At 37.9% G+C, this 20,098-nt stretch overlaps 1 protein-coding gene across 1 annotated transcript in view; it reads right to left on the bottom strand.

Annotated features, from left to right (window-relative positions):
- Positions 1-19,358, bottom strand: part of Aqr (aquarius intron-binding spliceosomal factor) — a 77,223-nt gene extending 57,865 nt beyond the window's left edge. Inside the window, exons 1-8 of the mRNA XM_048459596.3 lie at positions 19,105-19,358; positions 15,365-15,421; positions 13,354-13,394; positions 9,933-9,968; positions 7,748-7,868; positions 3,673-3,813; positions 2,347-2,415; positions 976-1,076 (exon numbers count right to left, since the gene is read on the bottom strand). Coding sequence (XP_048315553.3) covers positions 976-1,076; positions 2,347-2,415; positions 3,673-3,813; positions 7,748-7,868; positions 9,933-9,968; positions 13,354-13,394; positions 15,365-15,421; positions 19,105-19,179 — 641 coding nt within the window. The 5' untranslated portion in view covers positions 19,180-19,358. The remainder of the gene's footprint in view (positions 1-975; positions 1,077-2,346; positions 2,416-3,672; positions 3,814-7,747; positions 7,869-9,932; positions 9,969-13,353; positions 13,395-15,364; positions 15,422-19,104) is intronic.
- Positions 19,359-20,098: the final 740 nt, after the last annotated feature.

Below are 20,098 nucleotides of genomic sequence, written 5' to 3'. Positions count from 1 at the left end.
GCCGAAGTAGAATTTCTGTGAATTCAAGGCCAGCTTGGTCTACATAGTGAGTTTCAGGCTAGCCAGAGTGAGATACACAGTGAAACTGTCAAAAAATAACAAAAACAAAACTAACCAAACAAACAAAAACTAATGTAGCTAAACTGACAGGAACAACTTTGTATCTTAATATGTTTACAGTATCAAATACAGTGAGAATATTACAATGTTTAATTACTAATTAAACATTAGTCTAAAAATCAAATTTCTACTCCTTTCTGAATTGACCATCAACTAACAAACACATCAGGTATTAGATAGTTGCAAATGCTCCTACCAGAAATGCAAAAGTAAGGGGAGTGATCACAGTCTACTTAGGAAGGGGGAGATGGATCAATGAGTAAAGTTGTACTTTTACAACAAGCTTGAAGACCTGAGCTTGGGTTCCTAGCACCCATGGAAAAAAGCCTGGCATGAGGCTGTGCATCTGTAATACCAGTGTTGAGAGGTAGAGACACGAGGATAGAGGGAGGTGGCTGTACATTCAGTGACAGACTTTACTCAAAAAAACGAGGCAGGGCTGGAGAGATGGCTCAGAGGTTAAGAGCACTGAATGCTCTTCCAGAGATCCTGAGTTCAATTCCCAGCAACCACATGGTAGCTCACAATCATCTGTAATGAGATCTGGTGCCCTCTTCTGGCCTGCAGGTATACACGCAGGCACAACACTGTTTACATAAATTAATAAATCTTTAAAAAAAGAAAAGAAAAATTTAAAAAATTGAGGCAAAGAGCAATAGAGAAAAATACCTAGTATCAGTCTCTGGCCTCTGAGTACACACATGTACACACTGCAGATCTCTGTAAAGTACTCATAATAATCTAAGTGAAAGCATTTATTAACAATTTATAATAGCATTATAGGAAGAAGCAAGCAATAGATTAGATAGTGTTGTGACCCAACGCCTAATGGAGAAGAAAGCTTTGCCCACATACTGCTCTCTTGCTTCTGGGTCCATCTTTTCATCATTCTTTTTAATCAAGTTCCAGAATTTTCTTAGCTTTGGTGTCTTTTTTAATTCTAATTCCAATCGTGCCTAAAAGAGAAATATGATATACAACAATCAGTAATACTAATATTTATGATGATACTTAGATTAACCATTAGCTACTCTCTTAATATATGATGATATGGGATCGCCTGAAAATAATAAGATGAAGTGTGAAAACTAAGGAATGAATTGTATTCAATTATTATTCAATTCTGTATTTTAATAAAATAAGATAGAAGAAACTACCTTTAATAATTCTTATTATAAATTCAGTAATTTATTTCTAAAATTAAGAATTTAAGGCTGAAAAATATAAGCACAAATGCTTATAAGTATTATCACTGAAATAAAATCTAAGTCTCCAACAATGAACACACAAATAACTGTCAAGACTGGATATGTATCTTGGTGATATATGCTTTGCTTAGCATGACAAATCTTTGGGTTCAGCCCCCAATGCTGGGGTCAGGGCAGAGGACAGGCCCTGCCAAATGGAAATAAGTAGTAGAGGGTTGAACAAGGTGTGGACCAATATGCTCAACATTGATAAAAAAATGCAAGGTCCAGGTCAGCCTAGGCTATTCAAGATCCCATCTCATCAAACAAGAGACAAAAAGCACCCACATCAGCACACTTTCTCTTGTGGTACTTACTACTTGTCAAATTAGTTTTGGTTAAATGTATCTCACCCCACCAACTGGTACTATTTATCACTTTTTTACTTAGTATTATTTTTATCTGTCTCAGTCAACTGGTACAGATGATATGGTCTGCATATCTGGGTGTGTACAGAAACTCAATCAGGAAATAGAATTTTGCATAAAGCTTTATACTTAAACCTGGTAGCTTTGTTGATACAGAAGATATGTTAATCTATTACATAAACATCATTCAATAAAAAGTTAATGGAAAGGCAGAGAAAGTTAATATTAAACATGATCCAGACCTTCCATAGCTGTACACACATCCTAAGCCTGGAAATAAATAAAATCCAAGTTTACATTTAGCCTCGTCCAAATACATACATAAGGATAACAATCACACACTTTACTAAATTATCCACTTTCTCTTCAAGTTCAATAAATGGCCCCTCATTTCACTTTACAATATTAAAATTAAGTGGAGCATACATTAGGATGCATGCACCATTGCTTAAAAATGGTAAAAGCTACATTTACAATAAGTTAATATACAATAAAATCCTAAAGAAAGTAGATTTTAGCTGACACTTTTTGTGCTCATATTGAAGCCACTCAGTCTGAAATCACATGACACGTAACAGACACACAGAGAGCATTCTGGAATAGGTACTTACAGGCTGCAAGCCCATCCACATAGGGAGGGAGATAAGCTGCTGTACTTGACTCCTTATCAAGTCTACTTCCTGTTCAAAGCATGAAGAAAACAAGTTTATATATATTCCAGTATTTTCACCTAAGTTCTTATATATAGTTTATTTTCTTTTAAAGTCCTGAAAGAAAAACATGTCATCAATACTTTAAAACTGGTGATATTTTACTCCTTAGAAGTTCAACAAGGGACTAGAGATGGTTAAGAGCAATTGCTTTTAGAGAGGACCAGGGTTTGGCTCCCAGCAGGCATCTTGAGAGGATCACAACAGTGTGTAACTCAGCTCCAGGATATCTGGCATCCTTTTCTGGCCTCGGTTGGTACCCACATACACATGGCACACACACATACACAAATTCAATCTCTAAAAAAATTCAATATTTAAAATGGCAGTTTGCACTATTTGCAGATTTCATATAAAATTCATTTATAAACAAAAATGTATTTGAAACCCCCAGATTAATACTTCCTGCACTAATCACAAAGAGCACAAAGCAGCAGGAAGTTTAAGTTTCCCCAGGTACCTGTCTCCCCGAGGCTGTGACACCTCTCTGCTTCAGTTCCAGCTATTATACACTAGCAAGTGTCCTTTCTGAGATGTAGTGTTAAATTTTTATTATGTATCTTGTTCGTGATTTCACCCTTTTAATATGGATCCCCAAAACAAGTACTATCTGAAGCTCATAGGTATAATATATTCAATACACTGTCCTATCTTCTTCTAGATTTATTATTTGTGTGTGTGTGTGTGTGTGCGCGCGCACACGTGAGAATGCCAGAAGAGGCCCTAAATCCCCTGGAGTTACAGACAATTAATTATAAGTAGCCCTACATGTAGCAATGGGAAGAGAATGCAGGTCCTCTGGAAGAACACCAAAGGCTCTTAACCATGCAGCCATCTTTCCATGTGTCTTCCCCCACCCCTTCTTTTTGTTTTCCGAGACAGGGTTTCTCTGTAGCTTTGGAGCCTGTCCTGTAACTAGCTCTTGTAGACCAGCCTCGAACTTACAGAGATCTGCCTGCTTCTGACTCCCGAGTGCTAGGATTAAGGCGTGTGCCACCACTGACCAGCCCTGCCACGTGTCTTACATAGAAAATATGTGTGTTAGATAAATTGCATTTAATAACATTGATGATGATGAAGAGCTTATAGATAATCGAAATAATATATTAAGTAGGATGTCTTTAAACAGAAACAAGCATAATAAAGGTTATGATCCGAGTAAGGTGTCATCTAAACTCAGTCTAGAAGAATAAGGAAATTGCAGAATTGAATGGAAAGTAAATTTACCAAGCTATTGAAGCAATGATCCAGGAAGAGCAGGAGGACGGTCTGTTCATGGAGAGAGAACTCGCCATCAGTCTCAGCCAATGCTGCTTTCAAGATGCACTTAAAAAAGAACGGGAAGTGGTCTGGCTTCTTCTTAAAAGTCTGAAAGAATAAAAGTTCACTTTGATCAGGGGTGGGGGGTGGGGTGGTGCACACCTTTAATCCTAGCACTTGGAAGGCAGAGGCAAGTGGGTCTCTGAGCTTCAGGTCAGCCTGGTCTAGAGAGTGAGTTCCAGAACAGTCAGAGGTACACAGAGAAATCCTGTCGCAAAAAACTGACAAATAATTCTGGTGGGGGTTTTAGGAATGTATTAACAAAATTAAACCAGCTGTGCAGTGGTGACACACGCCTTTAATCCCAGCACTTGGGAGGCAGAGGCAGGCAGATCTTTGTGGTGCGGGAGAATTATCTGTATTCTGTCAATCATATTTTAATAAAACGCTGATTGGCCAGGCAGGCAGTATAGGCGGGAAAGCCAGACAGGAAGTAGGGGTGGAGCAAAGAGACTGGGAGAATTCTGGGAAGCAGAGAGGTTCCTCTGCCATTCCTGTGCAGACCACGGAAGAAGCAACATGTAAGCTGTCACACTGAGAAAGGTAATGAGCCCATGTGGCTAATGTAGATAAGAATAATGGGGTAACATAAGTTATAAGAGCTAATAAGTAGCCTGACCTAATGAGCCAATCAGTTTATAACCTTATGGAGTCTTGTGCGTGATTTTTCCTTGGGACTTGCTGGCTTGTTGGGGTACTGGGTGGGACAGAAACCCCAACAAGCCAGCCCTCATACTACATCTTTGTGAGTTTGAAGCCAGCCTGGTCTACAAGAGCTAGTTCCAGGACAGGCTCCAAAGCTACAGAGAAACCCTGTCTCAAAAAACAAAAGAACAAAAACAAACAAAATTAAAGCATTACATGATTATTGTATATGTGATAAGAGAAGTAATGCATATGATAGTAAGTCAAATAGAATTTTTTTGACAGGGTTATGAGAATAATGGCTTCAGTTCTCTCACTTGTTCTTATGTTCTTAAAGGTTTATTCTCTTAGTAAGATTTTGGAATATTTTCATTCCTTTAGTTTGAACAAAACAACTACATCTTTGACAAAACCTATAGTTTTCATGCTGTAATTAAATCTGTTTCTCCTGCTCTATACCAGTTCTTGACACCTAGAATGCAAATAACATAAATATGTTCAAGGCCCTGCTACTTATTGCCACACGTAAGTGAAAGAGAGGTATGGCTACTCTAGTTGTTTCTGTTTACTTCTCTAAACCAACCTCTACCAACATTTCCCATGATAGTAATGGCAGTTCAGCCCAAATGACTCTTATCCTGTTTCTTTCTCCTTCTAGGACTTTGCATGCTAAGAAAGTGCTCTACCAATGAACTACACCCTAGCTCCTGAGCTGCTTGTTATTGTAGTTAACTTCCTGTTACTTTAACAGAAGTTTGTACCTAAAGTTTTGGTCCATTGTTCTTCCCCAACTCACATTATCCTATGCTCATGATTCTAAAGATAGATCTTCAGGGGGCTGGAGAGAAGGCTCAGTGGTTAAGAGCACTGACTGCTCTTCCAGAGAACCTGGCTTCAATTCCCAGCACCCACATGGCAGCTCACACCTGTGTGTAATTCCAGTTCCAGGGAATCTGACACCTTCACACCACTGCACATAAAATAAAGGTTTTGTTTGTTTGTTTGTTTGTTTTAAAAAAGGTACATCTTCAGTTCTGGTCTCCTTACCACCCAATCCTTACATTTATCTGTTTTACTACCAGATCAAAAAGGTAATTTAAACTCTAATACTTAAACTAAAAAAGCTTCCACAGCTTCTTCAGTTCCTCTATTCCTTTACAGTAAATGGTACCATCACCTATTTTCAGTTGCCTAAGTTTGGTAAGTTACTGAAAATTAATACACTTCCTTAATACTATTTCAATTATCAAACCCAATCAGTTTATTATTTTTAAATCTTGTATGTCTTCTGAATCTATGATAGTAGCATTTTATCCATATTGTTTTTCTGTGATTTTAGTTACCTGTACCATCTACAGTCTAAAATTATTAAAGGGAAAATTCTAGAAAGAAACAGTTCATTTGTTTTCAACAATACACTGTCCTAAGGAATATGATGAACCAGTGCTCCATGTGGCCTGGCCTGACCACACCCTGGCACTCAGCCTACATAAGCTATTTACCCACTAGACACTCCGCCTTCTCAGTGAGCAGACTGATTTCATTTAACCCTCATTTTCTGTAATAATCACTACACAGCACAAAAAAAGTGATCCTGACAATTTAAGACTAGTATAGAATAATTCTATTTTATCAGTCACTGTTGATCTCTTACACTGCCCAATTTATAGATGGAACTTTATTCTAATTACTCCATAGGAAAGTGTGTGTGTATAGAGAAAGAATGTGTGTGTATATCTATGTATATATAGAAAAAGATATATGTGCACATATATATATATTTATATGCTACTTCATAGAAAAGTATGTGTATATGTGTGTGTGCATGTGTATGTGTGGAGAGAGAGAGATGAGTGCATATATATACATATCTATTTATATGCTACTCCACAGAAATGTGTGTGTGTGTGTGTGCATGTGTGTGTGTAGAGAGAGAGATGAGTGCATATATATACATATCTATTTATATGCTACTCCATAGAAATGTGTGTGTGTGCATGTGTGTGTGTAGAGAGAGAGATGAGTGCATATATATACATATCTATTTATATGCTACTCCATAGGAAAGTGTGTGTGTGTGTATGTGTGTGCATGTGTGTGTGTGTGTGTGTAGAGAGAGAGAGGGAGAGAGATATGAGTGCATATATATAAATATATATATATCTATATGCTACTCCATAGGAAAGTGTGTGTGCATATGTGTTTATAGATACTGTCATCTGAGGTTAGTGATATCTACTAGGATCTTAGAATGCATCTTTGTCCAAAACGGAGGAATTCCTGCCCTGTTATTCCTTTATTTCAAACTATAATCACTAAAGTGGTCTCTATATTTTACCAATTGGCGAAATTACTATCTGGCTTAAAAAAATTCTCTCTTCCTTTCTATAATCATTTGAAGCAATTTTCTAACACCCTAGGTTAACCTGTAAACCCTACCTGCCCAAGAACCAAGTAACTTTCTGGGATTCTGGGAGTTGTAGTTCTTAGAAAATAACAGCAAAAGACTTATGGGAAAGTATGGTGGCTGTATAAGTTTGTCATTAAGTAGTTCTGCAACATGTGTCTAGGGGCCATTCAGCTGAAAGTTCCAGTGAATGGTCCTGACTAAAGTCCATCTTGGTCAGTATTTAATATTTAAATAAAGCTTGTTTCTAACTTGGCTCAAAATGGTGAAACTGGGTTTTTTTCTGGCAAATCTCAGGAGCCATAGTTAACCTGAGCTCAAATGAGCCCTGAGATACACTTGAGAGAAATATCCATGCTTTAATCTTAACAATTCTAAACTTAATCTTAAACAATTTCTCACTTTGGAAGCCACTTCATCGAAATAGATGACAACCACCATGTTTTTTCTTCATTAAAAAAGAAAATTTACATTCCGAGTTAAGACTCTGTTGAGCCGTAAAATAAACCGTTAGCTCATTAGTAATTTCCACACGGCAAAAGAAGCCCCAGGCTAGAAAGGAGGGTGAGGAGACTAAACTGAAAATACAGTACAGCACACATCAGCTTTTACACATCATTTCCTATGGTTCCCAATACAACTTGCGCTTTGCCAGCTCCAAATGTCATTCCATTTCAATCCCAACACAGAAAAAGAACTCTACGTTCTTATTGTCTATCTAAGCCCTAAAAAACCAGCTGCAAGTACTACAATCAGAAGAAAACTAACAGGACCTGTCATACATCCATTCTCTGTCTCTCCTAGTACTTTATTATCGGGTGATCTCCCACCCTAAGCTTAGGGGTACCTGCTATCAGGAAGATTCTGCTACTCTGTAATGGCTTACGTGGGGCCAGAGTGAGAGCTATGAAATAACTCTCTTGTGTTTACCTCCCAGGCTGGGACATTTTCTCTGAACTTCTCATTCACCATACAGCAGATGGACATTAAATAGGCCTTGCTGGAAACTTCTGGAGAATAATTCATCCAGAGATAATTTTCAAGATATTGACTGTAAAGAGATAAAAAAATGCACAGAATATTTCATTAGTTATCACAGGCATTGTACTGCATAACACACCTGAAAAGAGGATTATTTCGAGTTTTCTAGTATTGCAACTTGCACATTCTTCACAGAGTTCCCTGTACTCTGCACCGGTGCTTCTTCTGTAACCTTACATCTAGAAACTGGGGCTCCATGAATGACAGACTGCACTCCCAGGCAAGAAGACGTCAAAGGGATGGTTATGTTCAAATCTTTATTGGTAACTTGACTAAATTTAGAATCACCTAGGAGACATACCACTTGGTGTGTCTGTGAGAATGTTCACAGAGATATTTAAATGAGGAATGTAGACATCTTGGACTGAATGAAAAAAGAAAAAGTACAAAGTGTGCTGAGCACCAGTCCTCATTTTCCCGTTTCCTGACAGTGGAGGCAATGGTGTGACCAGAACTACAGCTGGTCCTCCATGCCTCCTCTACCAAGAGTGGACAACTATACCTTCATCTGTGAGTCAAACCAAACCCTTCCTGTCTTAAATGGCACAACAAGTACTTTGTCATGGTAACAAGAGAATCCACTCATCCACTGATATATAAAAATCAACCAACTCTGAATACTCCCTAACCTGAAGGCTCACACAAGTGAAAGTAAAACCACTCCACAATTATTAACTATAAACTAAAATGATTCTCAGAAAAAAAATGACTTAAAACACTTAGTCAAAAAGAAGCTTCATAAAGCATAATTTAAAAGGTAAATCGCTGGGTGGTGGTGGTGCACACCTTTAATCCCAGCACTCAGGAGAGGCAGGCAGATCTCTGTGAGTTCAAGGCCAGCCTGGTTTAAAAGAGCTAGTTCCAGCACAGGCTCCAAAACTACAGATAAACCCTGTCTTGAAAAACAAAACAAAAAACAAAAAAAACCAAAAAGATAATTCAGTTTCCAAGGTAATCGACATTTTCCCCTCTGAGTACCAAAATTCTTACTTTAGTCCTATGGACAGATGAGTAAATTACTTTAAGTATTTCTGACTTTCCAAACATAAGTTAGATAGTGCTCTGAGCTTTGGCACCTGACACAGATATCCCACCTCTACCGATCACTTAATTCCATCATTTTGAAAACACCTGTGACCTCTGTTTGTTCCAGGAATTAGAGAGGATAATGTCTCAATTTCTAAGTGACTATGAGTGATGCGTATACAAAACATTTAGCACTGTTTAGCTTAAGACATGTTCACTCTATGCTGAATAGTACTTCTGTTTTCATTTTCACATGCTCGCCAAACCTAGATGTAGCACACACTCTTATACACGCATAATCAGAAGTTGTATGTAACCATGGCACGGTGGCACAAACTTTTAATCCTAGCACTCAGGAACAAAGGCTGGCCATTTTGAGTTCTAGGTAAGCTTGGTCTATACAGTGAGTTCCGGGAGAGCCAAAACTACATAGAGAGATTCTCTATCTCTGTCTCTCTGCCTCTCTCTCTAAGACATGGTTTCTTTGTATAGCTTTGACTGTTTAGGAACTCACTCTGTAGACCAGGCTGTCTTAAACTCAGAGGTCCACACAGTCTCTGCTTCCAGGGTGCTGGGATTAAAGGCAGTAAAGGCACCATAGCTTGGAGAGAGCTTTTCTCAAGAAAACAAAAAACAAACCAAAACCAAAAAACCAACCCTGTTCTTGTGCTAGGGATATGGGTCAGAGGTGTGGCACATGTTGAACATGAGTAATGTTTAGCAATCTGGAAAAAGATTACATTTTCTAGTGTTCGAAACATTATTCCCACTGACCATGTATAACTAGTGAAGACCATCTCAAAATAAAAGTTACCCTGATAACAGGGTTATCTCTCAAAACAATGGAAATATCAAATTAGACCATCACAAAAATATAAATAGTCATGAATTTAGATTTTATTTGCTACTGGGGATCAAACCATTGCCTTCTACAGGCTAAATGCAACCTGAATCCATGCGCTCTTCCTGAAGGCTACAGAAGTACTTTCGTTGCTGCAAAGGGAGCCTTTACTCACAGCCACCCTGCGTGCAAAGGCTTCTCACTCACCTAAATTCCAACAGCATTATTTTCCTGATGGCAAACCTAAAAACATAAAAAAAAGCACCAACTTTAAAATAGAAAACAAATATTTCAGAGATCCCAATCCTCATTCATTTGGAATCTTTTGTAATCAAATTAAATGATGCACCAGATTTTATAACATCAGATCACAAAGGCCAAAAAGAGTGCACAGGTCAACTTCAAAAGCACTAATGCTCTCATCTCACGGACATACCTACCAGTGTCCCAAATGCGGAAATCAGGTGTCCCACACACTTCTGGGTCTTCACTGTGGGGAATACTAGGTATCTCTCTTTATTATACTCTTCTTTATAATAGAAGTATTGGCTTTACATGAATAAATGAAGCTTTACAAACAAAGTACTGCTCCAGAGGCCGTTAGAATGGCTAATTTTTTTAACTTATTTTCTAATACTGGGAATAATTTACCGAGACCAGAAAACTGTAGTGGCAGTTTCCAGATTTGAAGATTAAATTTATAACTCCCTAGGAGACCCTTATCCTGCCAAAATCCTATTCTATTGTATTCTGATCTCTTTAACAGTCTCACTAAGTATACTGTCACAAAGCATTAGCAAGGATGAAATGAATGCTTTTACTGTACAAAGGCAAAAAGCTGGAGGAACAATGACAAAGAATTAGCTTCTATAGTTCGGGAAGGCTACAGAGTGGATGTGACACCTTAAGAGACATACTCTGGAGTGGCAGCTTAACTAAAGGTGTACATATAAGAGAGGAAAACCACCCTAGGCAATAGACACCAGATAGGAAGAGTTTGGGGGATATGAAAAGCTACAAATAATAATCACAAATATAATACCAAGACGGGTTTGTATATTTTTCCAAGTTACCAACATTGACTGACAACATACATTAAGCATGATACTGTGCTCAAAATATAACACACATTTCATAAATCCATCCACAGTTGGGCAATCGTTTATAACAAATTGGTCCATTGATGCCACTGGCAATCACACACAACTGATAAAGAAACGGTAGGCCGACATGGAAATTGCTTTATTACCATGCATCCTTCCTGAATGCAACCTGAATCCATGCGCTCTTCCTGAAGGCTACAGAAGTACTTTCTGTACAAGTAGGATGTAGTTGTACTAAAACATGGAGTTTAGAATTGTACAGCACCCTCACAACCACATTTGAAGACTATATAAAGAAAAAAGTATATTTTCAAATGTTAAAAAGGGCTCTGTCTTATGAATATGTGCTATGTATGTGTAGGCACACATACAGTGTATGTGGAGGTCAGGAGACAACTTTATGGAGTTGGTTCCAGCGATTGAACTTAAGCCTCCAGGTCTATGTGGCAAGTGTTTTACCTGGTGAGGCATCAGGCTGGCCCAAGTCTGTGTATTTAAAGTTGAAAATATAAAAAATAAAAAGCAAGACTATAGCAATTATTTTTCATTTATTTTTCACTTATGAATTAAGATGTTAGAGGAAGAAATAAACAGTGTCTTCTAGAGTGCTGATAAATTCAAGTTTTCTTTGTGGAAATATTATAATCTAAAAGGCATACTATATCCTGTTGGTGTCACGTTTCAAAATAAAAGCTTGTACGTTTCAAATAAAGAAAAATACAAAGTGGCAAAATAAAGTATTTGTTAAGTTACTTTTATTTTTCCACCACAAAATCCACCTGGTAGATTCATAGCAGGATTAAGAATAATGCCAAAGGGTATAAATTAATAGATCCTAGAAGAAAATGGATGCTATTCCTATTAAAGAATAAAGTATTGGATAAGAGCCAAGGAAATAGGTCAGTGCCTCAACTACTAGGCAATACCTAAGCAAGCTCCTCAACCATATGCAGGAATAGTACCTCAAAGTTTGGGGTGGGGGTAAATGTACTCTGCATGCAACACACTTAGAGCAAAGCCAGCACACAGCAAATGCTCAAGCAGTAATGACTCCTGCTTTAGATAGAAGTTGCATAAAAATATAGTAAGAGAAGCTTTCCAAACTGACACTGCAGGAAAGAGCAAAAATGATGAATTGTGCAATAAGCCATGCTAACCATGTGACTAGGTGAAGGGCTTTTAAGACTTAGTTTTGAGATCTCAGAAGAATCTATTTTTAGATAAGAATATTAAAATCTGAATAACTTATGAGTACTATGATATTCAAAGGTTCCTATGACTATAAACAGTCTATTTTGGCAGTGCATTATAACCATTAATAAAATTACATTACATTGAACATTCCCTAGATACTGAAGATGACACACTGCTCAGCAAAGTAATGTCTTCAGGACTAGTCTAAAATACTGTTCATTTAAAGATTTAAATGTATTTTGCAATTTATGTCATAAAAAATTCTAAACAGGCTCACAAACGACACATTAAAACCACTGCCCTACTTTGACACTGCCTTATTTTTGCCTTCAAATTATTTAGTGAAATTTACTCTTTTAAGACTTAAACACATTTAAAAAAAAAAAAGCAAACAAAAGATTCTACAAAATTTGAGCACGCATGGCACAACATTTAGGAGGCTAAGACAGCAGGATCACAAGATCAAGGCCAGCCTTGTGCTCTGCGAGACTTTATCTAAAAACCAATTAGAAAATTACAACATTTAGACAAGTATCTTTTAAAAACAATAACTGGGGCTAGGCGGTGGTGGTGCACGCCTTTAATCCCAACACTTGAGAGGCGGAGCTCTGTAAATTCGAGGCCAGCCTGGTCTACAGAGCGAATTCCAAGACAGGTCCCAAAGCTACAGAGAAACCCTGTCTCAAAAAACAAAAACAGAAAACAAACAAAAAATTAACTGGGCATAAATATCTACAAGTAAATATGTGGAAAGATGACCAATCTACATGGTTAGTTTCTTTTAAAGCCTCCCATGAGTGAACACTGTGTCGAAACCCTTCTGTGTGATGTAGGACAGGGAAGATCAAGGCTGAAGAAACTGTGAACAGGAACAGGAAAGAACGTCTTCTGAATCACTCATTTATGTAATAATTAAAAAATAACTAACTATGCCTTGGTTTTATGCACTGTATATAATAATTATTTTGAATTGACATCTTAGTTTTAAAATTTTTAAAAGATTTTTTAGAAGATTTATCAGAAATAGTATGAAAATTAGTGAACTTGAAATAAATCTATGGTCAGTCTATCTATCTATATATCTATCTTGGTCCTTCAAAAACCAAATTAACTGTGTGGGGTTTAATCTCACTGGTTGGACCCTGAACGAGAAGACACAGAGGTAACACACGACTCATAAATACCAGCACAGAAACATTCTTGCCATCAACACCCCAACGAGCAGTACAAAACATAAAAAGATCCTTTGCAAGCTAAGAGCAGAACCAGACACTCAGATACATTCCATATGGTCTACATAATCCCAAGGTACCACAATTACTCATTCCTACCTTGACTTGACAATCTCTTTTTCATATATCTCTTCAATTACCTGTTCCAAAAGTATAAAAATGTTTAATGTATCAAGCACCTTGCTTTTCAATCTAAATTGACAGCTTTCAATTACTGACTCAATTATTTATTATAAAATAATTTAGTTTAAGAAAGATCAAATATTTAAATAACAAGAGACTTTTTAGCACTGACATTATTTCTCAACTATAAAGTAACAGAAAGTAGAGAAATAATAAAATCCATCCACATAAATACACAGCTCTAAAATACTCTTTAAACAGGATGTGTTTTTAACATTTCTAGACAAACAAACCTCATAAAGTCATGTTTTCAAAACTTAATTTTAAATGATTTTAGATGCCATTAGACTCTAAAAGATATAACAGCTTCCCAAAAGTCAGCTGGAAAGTAAGTTGAAAGTGTGAGGACATTACAGAAACAAATGGTAACTGCTACATCCTACTATCCAAATGATATGAAAGCATCACGATTTCTAGTCAGCTGAGCCAAGGTACACCGAAGTCAGGCTCTGGAGTTCTAAGACTGCTGCAAACCATCACTGTTGGAGGCTGTGACCCTACCACAAGTGCCTGACTTATCTAATGTCGGTTTCTTCATCTGAGAAATGGACCCCAAATAATGATTACCATAAAAGGTTGCATGAATAAGACAGGACATGCATGTCTACTACAACTCTGAAATGTGGTGAACTTTGAGCAACAGTTACCATAGAAACACAGTACAGATGTTAAAGGTAGTAAAGAGCGTTTTGATGTCAGTGGCACTGCTGCGTTACTGTTGATGTTTCTTAAATGCTCAAAGCGTATATATCAAATGTTTACGGGCAGAGGACGAGAGGCGATGGGGTAAGTCTAGTCTGAACTAGATAGAATTCTCTATCATTTTTTTTAATGAAAATTAAACTATGAGTTTTAGATATAAATAAATAGTAAAACTATTCTGAATGGGCATATATAATTTCACCTAGAACTATCTAACATAAAGTAAAATGATTGAAATATGAATGTGAATCTCAAGAAAAGCTTAATGTAAGTAACAGCATGGTATTTGTTACTAATGGAAAATTACTCTAAGGACTCCTGATTCTAACACAAAAGTAAAAATAAGCAAACACCATGTATGGAGATCAGGTTACTCTGCCAATGATTAAAATTAAATCATGTGCTCTGTATCCATGAATATCTTCCTGAGTAAAATATGACTACTAGTAAAACAAAAATACATTTACAAATGAAATATTGCAGCTCAAATGATGCAGTACGATTTTATGTTAAGTGTGGCTTTAACAAAGCACCTACAGCATCACCCTCACTGCACAGGCAGAGATGAAGGCCTGAGTCGTCATCTCGTTTGTGCTTTGCAGTGTCAGCATGCACCTCAAGACAGGCCTGGCATTTTAAGACACTTCAGGAAGAACCCCCATTTTGCTGGCATGTAGCTCATTTTTTTTTGACAATTGCTTTGATGACACTGTAAGTCCCCTAAACAGTCCTGACTTTAGTCACCTACTCTAGACAAGACAGCATCCACTCTCTCCATCCTTAAGACTCCTTTGCCTCAGTCTAGCAACCTGAAATCATTGGGAAAGTAAAGATTCTGTTTTTAATGAACAGCCAAACCTTCATATAAATTTTTCCATATATTTACAAAAATATTTGTTGCATGCTCATCTGTAATAATAAAATATTTAAAATAATCTAAGAATCCACAGTGAGGAAATCATTACACGGACACATTTCTGGAAAGGATTAAAGGAAATAAAAGAAAGTGATAACACTAATTATCTCTAGGTAATGAATTTTATGTTCTTATACATAACATCTAAAGACTCTAAAATTTCTAACATAAGCAATTATTAGTTTGATAATGAAAAACAGTATTTTCAACTTCAAAAATTGTATTGAAAGCTTTTGTTGAATTAATCTGTAAAAAGAGATACCAAAAGTACAACTGTGTGCAAGTATGTTGTAAAACAAAACTACTTACTTTTATATCAAAAGGTGATTTCTTCTTGATGTGAGGAGCCCAGTATTTACATGCTAACTGCAAAAAATTCAAACAGTACAAACATTAAGTTCAGATGCACACCACTGAACCACTTGGACAGGTCACTCAATGCAAAGCTGTTTCTTAACAAAGCAGATGTAGGGTTAGGGAACTGGGAGTTTTAAAGGCACCATATAAGTACACAATTTAGTTATTATCCTTGACCAACACAACAAATAACAGATTCCAAAACATCTCTTTTCTGAAACCCCTGAAACGGTATGGTTTGTTCATAATCAAAGTAAAAATGTTTTTGGACAACTCATAAAGAAAACCAAGGACTCAAGAGATTTAGTGAGCTGCCTATGATTAGTTAGTCAACAGCTAAGTACTAAAAACCAGTTCTAAAATCTTCAGGAAAGTTGATATGTAAAGAAATAAACCTTTAAATGATTACTATATACCCAGATATAAGTAGACCAAATCTTTAAGAAACTATAGTACAAAGGCTAGTTATTCAGAGGATTTAAGAGCTGGTGGTTTATATTTTAGTAGGTTAAATTTCACTTAGAAATTTGAATACAGATACATAATCTCTCCAGAAATTGAAGTGGACTGGACACCTGTCAAGAATTGTGGACTAGGAGTGGAGAAATGGCTCAGTAATTAAGAGAACTTGGTCTTTCAGAGGACCTGGGTTCCAACTCGATTACCATGTTGGGTGGCTTACAATTCCCTCCAACTCCCATTCTGGGGGATCTGAGGGCCTCTTCTGTTCTCCATAGGTAACTACACACACACACACCCACACCCACCCACACACACACTCCACCCAGCACATAATTAAAAATAAAAATTAAAAAAACCCTGAACACTTCTTACTGATTTTTTTTAAAACCGAATAAAATCCCATTAAAAAATGGAAACTCGCCAGGTGGTGGTGGTGGTGGTGCAGGCCTTTAATCCCAGCACTCAGGAGGCAGAGGCAGGTGAATCTCCGTGAATTTGAGGCCAGCCTTGTCTACAGAGAAAGGCCCAGGACAACTAGGGCTGTTACACAGAGAAACCCTGTCTCAAAAAACAAAAACAAACAAGAAACCCTAGCAAGCACAAAGATTCAATAGATTTATGAGTAGGTAATTGCATTGTCTGGCATACTGGTGGTACTTAAATGTCTGCTATATAGATAGACAAATATACATATGAAAAGATAAATGAACAAATGAAGTCAAGGCTGAAATCTTACTTTTCCATGAAGCCTTCCTTTCTTCCCTTCCCTTCCTTCTTTTTCTTTCTTGTTTTTGGAACAGGGTTTCTCTGTGTAATTTTGGATTCTGTCCTAGAGTTTGCTTTATATTTATTAAGCATCATGTCTCTTTACTTTCAAGTCTTACCTTTTCCTTGGAATTTGAGTTACAATCTCAGACACCACAACCTTCAAGTATAGTCTGCCCACCCCTTAACTGACCTGCCTTATGTAAAATGCAAACTCTCCACTCTCCACTTAGTACAATCAGGACAGCACAAACTGCTCAGAAGAAACGTCACGGAAAGACAGAAGGGAAAGTAAAAAGAGTAAAGAATAAAAAAGCATGGTCAGAACTTCGCTATGCTTTAACTTCTTGATCATTTGTTTAATACACAAGACAGGAGCCTTCCTGGGCAGGCGTCAGATGCTCAGAAATCAACTCACAGAAGAGGTCATGCATCTATCCCCAACACATCACTTATCCATGACTGATTTCCACACTTTGGGGTCACCCCTTTGGCAAAACCCTTAGACAAACACAAACAATTTAAATTATGTCTTCAAAACACTTTCTTCACATTTCTACTCTGTCATTTTGCATATTAAACTTTAAGTTTCTTCAGACCTCCTTCCAAAGGCCACAGACTCAGTGAATACAAGGATAACCTTTCTTTGCAGCTTAGACAAATAGCACACAGCAAGTCCCAGACATTAATTTTTGTTATTATTACCACTCAATCCTCCTTCTTCTCAATGCTTCTCAATGATAACATCCATGTGTTCATGGACTGACTTGTCCACTCATTCCAAATACATACTAAACACACTCTATGTGTCTAATACAATGCAGGTGTTCAGAAGTACATGGAAAATAAACAACTGGTTTCCAGCTCAACTCTCACAACCTAAGACATGACAGAATAAATATGATGCTTATAAATAAATGATTTTCTCCACACACCCCATTCCATACTACAGTTTCAATTTGGTATCTGGTTAATACCAATATGCTTTATCCTCATATTCAAGAGCTCTTTCAATATATACAACTAAATGCATTATCACAGTTACTATGTCAAAACTGTACTCTTGATATGCCAAAGCAACCAACCCTTTCCATCTCAGTATATGCCAAAACATCCACCCAGCTGTCCAAGGCATTCTTAATTAATATCTTTCTTCCACAATCTATCCCCAAGTCAAACTGTCTCAACTTGAGAACATAACCAGCATATTGTTTCATACTCCTCTCATCCTGGTAATTCTCTGCCTTTTTCTTTGTTTGGTTTTGGCTGTTGATGTTTGGGACAGGGTCTCACATAGCCTATGCTGGCCTCGAACTTGCTTTGTAGACAAGGCCGGCCTTGAACTCCCATTCCTCTTGTCTTCACCTCTCACTTTCAGGGAATTAAAGGAATGTACTGTCACTCCTAATCCATTGTCCCTCTCAGTTCATATATTCCAGACACGATAGCACTCTTTCAATTCAAACTTCACGGCATCAGCAACTGGCATTGCCCACGCTGTTTCCATATTCTTTCTCAAGCTGGCTGCCTATCTGCACTGAACTGTAATGTAGTTTAAGAAGTCAGGAATAGGGCTGGAGAGATGGCTCAGTGGTTAAGAGCATTGCCTGCTCTTTCAAAGGTCCTGAGTTCAATTCCCGGTCAGGAATAGCCTCTCTAATGTGATGTAAAGAAAGCAGGTTAAATCGGGATTCCAAAGAGCGGGAACAAAGTCCAGAAAGTCAGATAGAATTTAGCATGGCCCATTTAAGTCACTGAAGCTTACGCACAAAGTGAGAACGGGAGAGGAGTGATCAAGGGCACTTTAAGTAAAAGCACAGCGCTTTCAAAGATTTCAGTCACTATCCCAGGGACAATCAAAACCGTTGATGAGAATTTTTAGGAAAACAAGTGATGTAGGCAGCTTTACCCCCATGTACGCTCTGAAGCAACCTGCAGAACGGACTGCAGGAGAACAGGAGAAAATATGACAGATCAGGAAGCCTTAGAGTGGAGGGGGAGAAAGGTCCAGTAACTGACCAGTTAGCATGTCGTCAGGCAAAGGCTAAGTGAATGAAACAGCTTCTAGGATTCTACCCTGACAAATCTGCTGAGACGGGAGAGAAGCGGGTGGGCTTCAAAACTTCCGCACTTACTCACGAACCTACGAAAGAACTAAGATGAGTGGGAAAGGTTGAAGGCCCAGGATTGGCTTTGCTGTCTCCATATGATAGCTTCAGAAATAATTAACGTTCATAGACGGATCTACTTGTAGAGGGAGTCTTGTCAAATTAACAAATTCTATTCAAACACAAGTTTTGCAGTCTCTTTTCTGTCAACGCGGTGCGGCCTCTTTCTGCATGGCATTTTCAATATTTAACTAGTAACTTGCTTGTACACAAGATATCAAGGACAATCCCAAGTCCGGCCTCAGGACCTGGCCATGTTTCCTCCCCGCTTACCCAGGCAGACACGCCGGGGCTCACCTGGGTGACGAACTCCGCGTTGATCTGGGACACGGTGGGGGCCACGATTTTCTTGGGCTGCGCAGGGGCCGCCATCGCAGCAGTCGCCTGCGGCTCCGGTGCAGACCAGAGGCCCGCGCTCGCAGCGGCGACTCCAGAAAGCTTTCAAGCAGCCGTCGTGATGTCTAGCCTCGAGGTGCAGAAAGCGCCCGGCCAGAACACACAGGGCTCTCACAGTTCCTCTGGGAACCTGTGAAAGAATCCCGGCGTTCCCCCGGAAGCAGAATTAGTAGGCCCGGAAGTTAAGGCAAGCGTTAACCCTAGCTAGAAAGCCAGCTGCTTTTACCTGTTTCTTTATCGCCCCCTAATGGAAGGTGGAGAGATAACACCCAGCGTGCGGAATTATGGTAACAGGGACCGGGCTGATAAATGGTGTTGGATATGGTTAGTAAAGGTGGGAGTTGGAAGAAGGATTTTGAGTTTCTTTGAATGCTAAAGAAAGACGTGGTATAAAAAAAAAATACTCATTTAAGGCATTCTGTGGCCTTAACAGCTGTGTAGAAGTATTGTCACACAATAAACACAGAGTGTAAAACTTGATACATTTTGAAAAGGTTGTGTATCTTTTAAAGCATCACCAAAATCATGATGAAATTATCCAATGCCCTTAAAAGTTACTATGTGCCATTGTGCTTTCAACCTTACATTGCGTCTCACTCAGCCTTCTGTCAATATTGATCCTCTGTGTCACTGTTCATTAGAGAATTTTATTTAAGTTTTATGTAAATTTTTGAGAAAAAAGAGACTATTGTACATAAATTTTAGAATATGCCTTTTTCTTTGTTCACTCAAAATTATTTTGAGATGCATCTGTGTTGCTGCTCATATCAGTCACTAATTCAATTTTATTGCTAAATAAATGTTTTTTTTTCAGACAGCACAGTTCATTAATTTAGTAATCTGTTGATAGGCATTGAAATTGCTGCTAATTCTAGACTACTATAAACAAATCCTC

This window comes from Myodes glareolus, chromosome 10 (genome assembly GCF_982192425.1).
Source record: "Myodes glareolus chromosome 10, mMyoGla1.1, whole genome shotgun sequence".
Taxonomy (NCBI): domain Eukaryota; kingdom Metazoa; phylum Chordata; class Mammalia; order Rodentia; family Cricetidae; genus Myodes; species Myodes glareolus.
This window is presented reverse-complemented; position numbering and strand designations above follow the sequence as displayed.